Here is a 7,612-nt window from a genome sequence, read left to right on the forward strand (position 1 = left end):
ACTCTTGTTCATCTCTGTGCCCAGGTGTCCTTATCTGCTTCCCTTGCTCATTGTACACAGAGCTTCCACATTTGGGCTCAGGGGATTTTCCTCTTGTTTCCTGGGCTGGATTTGCCATCCTCCTGTACCCCAACCTGGGGCTCTTTTGCCTGCAGCATCCTCAAACCCCCCCGTGCTGGGAGGGCTCACCAGGGCAGGTGGGGGGCTGCAGGGGGCTGGGGGCGCCCAGGTCCCCCTCTCAGCTGATGGGCTGTTGCTTCCAGGTAGCTGAATCCCCCAATACCCACAGACTGCTGTCTTTGGGGGCATTTGATGAGTGTTTTCCGTGGTTTCACTTAGTTTTCTAGAGCTCAGCTGCCGGTATCGGGGCTGGGAGCTCTCCCTGCCCGCGGAGGGGCAGCTCTCCCACCCTCCCCGCCGCCCCCAGGGTGCACAAAGCCTTCCCAGCAGCACGGAGGGGACTTGTATCGTCTTTATTTTGGCTGCAGGGTTACGAGGGAGGCAGGGCGCTGTGGGCTCGGTGACACCTTCCATCCGCCGGGCGTCCTGCAGCCCAGCTCCCGGTGCTGCTGCTTCCCACTCCTCCGTCCGGGAGGCGCCATCCCTGCTGCTATCCCGGTCCGCTATCCCAACAGGCAGGACTCCTTGTTGCACACCTGTCCCAGCTCGGAGCTCACCTGGGGAAGGAGGGAAGAGGCGAGGGCAGCCCCGGAGCGGGTCGGGCCCCGCGGGGGCAGGAGGGGATGGATGCGGCGGTACCTTGGAAGCGCAGAGCAGCGGGGGAGCGTCGGGCAGGCAGCAGGTGGAGGCGAAGGACACTCGCTGCTCCAGGAGCTGCTCCAGGTGCTTCGGGCCGGCCTCGGGCTCCGCCTGCGCCAGGATTTCCCGCAGCCTGCGGCGTGGGGAGCGCGGTGACAGCGGGAACTGCGGCATTCCCACCCGCGCCGCTTTTGGGGAGGCGCGCTTGGCGTCGAATTTTGGACGAATTCTGCTTGCACCCAGTAATGCAGGCGTTTTTTGTTTTTTTTTTTTAAGGCAAAGGCTTACCTCTTCTTGAACTCGAGGAAGGCGCCTGTGGTACAGCCCGCAGAGCTGGTGGGCCTTTTCCAGGAAGGGGAACAGCTCTGCTTCTATCCGCTTGCGCTGGGGGCAGAGGGTGGGATTACCGGGAAAAGCCTCTGCGGGGATTTGGTGCGATGAGGGGGAGCAGGAGGGAGCCCCAGGAGCCCCCATAGCGCTCACCTTGTAGTCCAAGCAGGCGGAGGGGTCCTTGGTGGAGCAGCATCCCGCCCGGAGTTTCCCGGAGGAGTCGTAGAGCTTGGCCAGGACGGCATCGGGGAGGCAGGGCTGCCTCCGCGCATCTCGAACAGGAACCTGCAGCGGGAAACGACCGCCCACGCGGGTTTTCATTGCGGGCGCTGCTCAGACGGGATGGGGGCTGCTTTGGACATCTTTTGGTGCAGCCCTGGGGCTGCCTGGTGGCACAAATTCCCTGAGGGAGTTCCCCTGGTTAACCCCATAATGATCTAAGCACGGACGGGGTTCAGGGACAGGTTGGACTCGATGATGTCTTGGGGATCTTTTCCAACTTAAATGGTTCTATTCCATGAACTGCACCCTGGTGCCCGCGGGTCCCGCTCACCTGCTGGCGTGCAGAGCCCCCTCCTTGCCACACAGCTCCTTGTTGGTGGGCTCATAGGCCTCTGGGCAGCTGGGGGGGCGGCGCTGGCAGCATGGCCAGGATGCAGAAATGGTTCTCCATCGGGTTTTGCCGCTGCAGCAGTCGGACGAAGCGCCCGTCCCGTCCCGACAGCGCCGTGCAGACTTTGGCGGTGTGCTCCAGCAGCTGCAGAGAGGCAGCAGGGCATGTGCAGGTCCCTGAGCTCCTGCTGGGACTCAGGAGCTGGTTTGGGATGGGCTCCAGCCTCCCCTACCTTCTTCTGCATGCAGGTCCTCGGCCAGCGAGTCGCAGCACTGGCAGAGAGCTCGGCAGCATCTTCAGCCAGGGGGAGAAGCTCCTCGAAGGAAGCACTGGGAACCTTCTGAGCCAGCGACATCAGGTAGCTGGGGAGGACAGGGTGTTGTGGGGGCTCGGGGGGATCCCCTTCCCAGGAACAGCTCCGGCAGGAGGGTGGGGAGGGAGGGGATGGGGAGCGCAGGGCTGGCTCTGCAGCTGAGCTGTGCATGGAGCAGCTCCAGGGACTGACAGCAGAACTACAGCTTGTGTTTGTGAGTGAGGAACCCTCTCCCAGCCCAGTTCCAGGATGGAGAGGCCATCTGCCCCCGTACCTGAAGCTGACTTTGTCCTTCCCGTAGGCCGAGAAGCGGGAGCAGATGCGGTGTGACGTCAGGGTGAGTAGAGAGAGGGCTTTCCTCTCCATTTTCTGCCACAAAAAGAGAATGGAAATGTCCTCCTCTTCCAGGGCCATTAGCACAGGGCTTGCCTGGCTCCCCGGGGAGCGAGCCCAGTGCTCCAAAGGGCCTCACCTCCTTCAGGAAGCAGGGAGTGGGTGCAGAGGAGATGCAGCAGGTGGAGACCATGGAGAGGAAGGTCCTGGTGGAGCCCACGAGCACAGGCAGGGGAGCCTGGCTGTAGCTGCTGGAGTACTCATAAAGAAACCTGCGGCAGAGATGGGGTAAGGAGGACCCTTGGGATCAGGGATCGGGAGCATGAGTGGGGATTAGAGGTGTTAGGGATGGGAGCTCTCTCCAGGCAGCACCTCAAGCTGTCAGCTCATGGCACTGGCAGCACCCAGCCAGGCTCAGGGGGTGCTCCCCCCCCCGGCTCACCTGTCAGCGAATTCCCGGGGGTCCTGGCGGAAAGCCTGGCAGAGCTCCCTGTCGGAGGGCTGCAGGTAGCGGGGGGCAGCGGCTGGGGTGGGTGCCTGAGGGCAGCCAGGCACAGCTTCCTCTCCAGCCCCGTCTGGACACAGCACTCGCCGTGCCGGGATGCGCCGGGAAGGGCGAGTCCGGGCTGGCAGGACTTGATGGACAGCGCTGTGGACTGCAGGAGAGAGAGGAGTTACCGGCCATCCCATCCCAGCTCTGGTTTGGGGACCACCACCCGTTTCTGGCCAGTCTCACCCATCGTCGTAGCAGGAGGGTTCAGCCCCGTGGGCGCAGCACGTTCTCGGCCAGGGAGACGATTTCCCGGACGACGGTGGCTGATCTCCTCAAAGGTTGCCGTTGGAATATTTCCTGCTGTGGCAATGATGGTCCTGGGAGCAGGGAGCGAGGACAGGGAGAGCCAGGTGAGACTTTATCTTCAATCAGAACTCAGGTTACATCACCGTTTCTGCCTGAATGGGTTTTATGGTGCTGGCTGTGGTGACTGTGAGAAGTAACAGCATATTCCTTGGAAAACAGCCAGGAAAGGAACTGGAAACAGCTTCCAGGCTGGGGGCTGGCACTTACAGGGGACTATGTGTCAACTCTCCTAGAATTCTTAATTATTTACATGCTTAATTGGATTTGAGGAATTCAACAATGAATCAAACTTTTCTCCTTTAAAAGCAATCAGAGTCCAGGGGCTGAATTGCATCTCCCCTTTTTGATGAATTGAATCTATCTTCCCTTTTCCAAGATTTCTGTTTACTGTTTTCTGCTCTAGGCTCAGGTGACAAGCATCCTGAGAGGGCACCAGCAGCAGGAGGTACCTACAGGGTTCGGAAGTTCTCCTTTCCCAGAGTCCTGTACTCCTGGCAGACTTTCTCCCGGACATAAGCTTTCCCTGAAAGTGCAGGAGAAGGAGGAATTGTCAGCAGGGAACAAGGAATGCTCTGCCACCACAGAACACTCTATTCACTTGAGGTTTGTTCATTTTTTCACTCCATTATTTCTTTTTCCAAGTAGGATTTGGTGGTCCCTGGGGAGATGTTGGCACAGCTGTTCTGGGAGAAGCATTCCTGGTATCCAGGCTGCTGCCCCAGCTCTGCAGCCAGGGAAAGGGGCAGGGAGAAAACCCTCTCTGGAGCTGGGAGAGCCACAGGTAAATCACATGGCAGTTTTTGAGTATGGAACATGTGGGGTTGGTTTTTCTGGCAGGGCATGGAAACCGTGAGGGCTGGGAGCTCTGGGGTCAGGTCCACGGAGCAGCCAGCAGTGGCAACATTCCCAGCAATGCTGTCATCCCTGGAAAAATGCGATCAATTTGTGTTACAGACTTTGTGGGGTCAGACTTTGGCACCAGCAGGGTAAACACTGATACTGGTGTTTCCTGGGATTACAGTGTGGGGCACAGTCACCTCCACAAAGCCCAGGGGTTTGGGCCATGAGGGTCACATCGCCCTGGTGGGAATGGAAGGGGAGGGTGAAGGCAAGGGCTGCCAAAAAAGGGACAGCCATGGAAAAGGGAGGTCTCTCTCCTGGCAGGAACACCAGCTGTCGGTCCCAACTTGTGACATTTCTGTTCACTTCTATAAAGCCGTGGGGGAGAGGCAAGCTGTAGGTGTTTTTTGCAGGTGGGTGGTTCCCTGTGGAGCTGAGAAGGCAGCAAAGGGTGGCAGAGCATCGTTTCCATCAAGGGGTGAGTTTTACAGAGGAATGATTGTCAGGAGGGTCAGGAGACCCCATTTTTCTTTAGAAAGAGTTGATCCCTGCAGCTCTGTCTTCTCACCTCCCTCCTCCTCCAGCATCAGCCCCAAGTGGCACCCTGGACACCAAACCATCCTCCCACCCCTTCCCTTTCCTCTCTGGTCCTGCCCAGCAGTTCGGCTGCAGCCTGGGAGAGGGGAGGCCACCAAAAACCACTGGAGGAGTCCCCTGTCCCTCATCCCAGGGGCCAGCAGAGCACCAGGATCACAGCCTTACCTCGGTGCATGGCATCTGCAGCAGCCAGGAGCAGCAGCAGGGCCAGAGCTGCCCTCATGGTGCAGCCAGCTCCTCTCCTCCTGCCGGGAAGCGGCACCGGGAGCCCCATCCCGGCGTTTTTATGGGGGCAGCCGGGACAATCATTAATCCCAGAGGGCAAGCATCCTTGGCCTGCTGCCTGGGGCCTGGCTGCCTCAGAAATCCACCCGGTTTAAATCATTAACTTGGGAAAACAGGGATGGGTGGCCGTGGAAGCTCGGGATCTGTGGAGGATGCTGGGAGCAACGTGAATGGCAAGAGGAGAAAAAGCATTCAGTGCACCCTGTGAGTGGAAAGCTCTGTGTACTCTGGACAGTGCCTGATCTGAGGATGGACACACTTTTTTTGGGATGTCAGCACACCAAACCTGCTGGGAAATGCCAGCTGCTATCCTTGGAAGCTCAGCTCCAGACTGCACCTCAGCCCCAGGATTTCATTCCTACCGCTGCTGGGCTGGGGCCTCTGGCCTTGCAACCTCATCCCGATTTCTGCTGGGTGTGTTGTAGAGCTCTATAGGGTCTCCCTACAGTGCAGCTTTCCCTTTGTCCCTACAAAAATGAAAACTCAACATGTTGTCACCTTCTAGGGTCCTAAGACAAGCCTAGGAAGAGGAGAATATGCAGGTCAAGTGATCTTCACTGGGCCTGTCTGGGAGCCTGGTGAGAGGGAAGCAAATAGGAGGGATGGAGATCCAACTGCTGCAGTGAGACCCCTGACCCCCAAATGTGCTCAGGCTCCCCATGCACGCTGCACCCCACTTGAGACCAGATATTCCCTCTCAGACCACATCCCCTAGGAGGAAGGCAGACCGTGGTTTTTACAGAATCCCAACTTTTCCTCCCAGTGCTCTGCACTGACAGTGAGCTGCAGCTTGGGACCCAATCCTGCAGGAGATCACAATGTCCTGTTCTTAATGGTTTATGTGTGAAAGGTGCGAATAAATAATTGTGAACTGATGGAAGGGGCTCCTCTCCCGGATGAACTGTTCCTGTCGTGCTTTCACGTGGTGGCCGGGGAGGGTGGGGGCAGCGCCCGGTCCTGGCCTCTGTTCTTCGCCTGCACCGGGAATCACCGGGGATCACCCCGCTGATCGCCCGGGCTCAGGAGCGGCAGCGCCCGTCCCGGAGCGGTGAAACCGGGCCCGGTACCGATCCCGGTCCCGATCCGATCCTCCCGACGGGGGAGAGGCGCCACCGGCAGGGACCCCCGGCAGATCCCAGCAGCGCTCGGTCCCGCACCCCGGGACACCCCGGGACACCCCGGGACACCCCGGGACACCCCGGGACACCCCGGCACAGGCAGGGCTCGGTCCGCACCCTGCGGTGCCGCCGCTCCCCGTCGGGAGCATCGAGGCGGGACCGGGGTCGGTACCGGGACCGGACCCGCAGGGCGCCCTCTGGCGGACACGGAGCGCGGTGCGAGCGCGGCGCCCCCGTGTGGCCACAGACAGCGCTGCGGGGGCGGGGCCGGCACAGGCGTGAGGGGCGGGGCCACAGAGCGCGGGGCGAGGCCACGGGGCGCGTGCGCGGCGCGGCGCGAGGCCGCACAGGTGTGACATATCACACATCGGCCGCAGGTGCGCGGGGCTCCAGTGCGGCTGCGCGGGGGCGGGACCGAGGGCATTTTAAACCCCGGAAACCGCCGCGGGCGCCATTTTCTCCCCAGCGCTCGGAGGTGCCGGCAGCAGCCGGTGCGGGCTCCCTCGGCGGGGCCCCGGTGAGGCTCTTCCCTCTGCTTCTCTGTTCTCTCTCCTTCTTTCTCCTTCTCTCTTTCACTCTGCTTCCGTCCTTTTCTGTCCTTCTCTCTGCTTCTCTGTCCTCTATCCGTCTGTCTCCTTCTGTCATCCTCTCTCCTTCTCCCTGCTTCTTTCTCTCTGCTTCTCTGTCCTCCTCTCTGCATCTCCCTCCTTCTCTCTGCTTCTGTCCTTCTCCCTGTTTCTCTCTCCTTTTCTGTACTTCTCTCTCTTTCTCTGTACTTGTCTGTGCTGCTGTTCTCCCTCCTTCCCCCTCTGCCATCCTTCCCCCGTCCTTCTCTCCCGCTCCTGCTCCGCTCCCCGCTCCTTCCCGCCCCGTTCTTCCCCTGCCCAGCCCGACACCCGCTCTGTTTCCCCTCCAGCCTCCCCCTTTCTGCCCCTCGTCCTTTCCCCTTCCCTGTCATCCCGGCCCTGCTTCCCTTATCCCCCCCTCCCTGTCCCCTGTGTCCCCAATTCCCCCCTATCGCCCCCGGCTCTCCCCTGTCTCTCCTCTCTCTTCTCTTCCATCTCTGTCTCATCCGCTCATCTCTCTCTCCCTTGTCTCTCTCTCATTCCTCTCCTCTGTCCCTTTCTCTGTCCCCCTGTGTCCCCTGTGTGTCCCCGCGGTTCGGGGTGCCGGATAATAAAGCCCAGAGGGCCGGAGCCGGCGCCCCCCGCGGGGATCCCCCCCCCACACAGACCGTCCCCAGCACCGGGGGGCGGCTGTGCCCCCCACACTGGGGGCGGGGGGGATTGGATGGGCCCCCTCACTAGGAGGGGGTCCGGGGGGGGTTTAGGATGGGCCCCCTCACTAGGAGGGGGTCCTGGGGGGGGTTTAGGATGGGCCCCCTCACTAGGAGGGGGTCCGGGGGGTTTGGGGGGGTTTAGGATGGGCCCCCTCACTAGGAGGGGGTCCGGGGGGGGTTTAGGATGGGCCCCCTCACTAGGAGGGGGTCCGGGGGGGTTTGGGGGGGTTTAGGATGGGCCCCCTCACTAGGAGGGGGTCCGGGGGGGGGGGGGGGTGGGAGGGCC

At 61.0% G+C, this 7,612-nt stretch overlaps 1 protein-coding gene and 1 long non-coding RNA gene across 3 annotated transcripts; one reads left to right on the plus strand and one right to left on the minus strand.

The window, feature by feature from the left end:
- Positions 1-607: 607 nt before the first annotated feature.
- On the minus strand, positions 608-4,962 carry GC (GC vitamin D binding protein). The gene is given in 21 exon segments (XM_079306002.1): positions 608-677; positions 760-892; positions 1,048-1,071; positions 1,073-1,143; positions 1,243-1,361; positions 1,364-1,374; positions 1,643-1,707; positions 1,709-1,846; positions 1,935-1,949; positions 1,951-1,982; positions 1,985-2,064; positions 2,290-2,384; positions 2,488-2,620; positions 2,791-2,864; positions 2,867-2,937; positions 2,940-3,004; positions 3,085-3,125; positions 3,127-3,162; positions 3,164-3,218; positions 3,661-3,730; positions 4,810-4,962. Coding segments are annotated over 21 exon segments (1,491 nt in total). The 5' UTR covers positions 4,919-4,962; the 3' UTR covers positions 608-623.
- On the plus strand, positions 3,161-4,705 carry LOC306802175. Of its 2 annotated transcripts, none has more exons than XR_013774294.1 (4): positions 3,161-3,251; positions 3,617-3,756; positions 3,853-3,988; positions 4,632-4,705. It is a non-coding gene; the product is annotated as an uncharacterized lncRNA (long non-coding RNA). The 2 variants fall into 2 exon arrangements; XR_013774295.1 differs by lacking the exon at positions 4,632-4,705 and adding an exon at positions 4,461-4,499.
- Positions 4,963-7,612: the final 2,650 nt, after the last annotated feature.

The sequence above is a fragment of the Erithacus rubecula genome (assembly GCF_903797595.1).
Source record: "Erithacus rubecula genome assembly, chromosome: 5".
Classification (NCBI taxonomy): Eukaryota; Metazoa; Chordata; class Aves; order Passeriformes; family Muscicapidae; genus Erithacus; species Erithacus rubecula.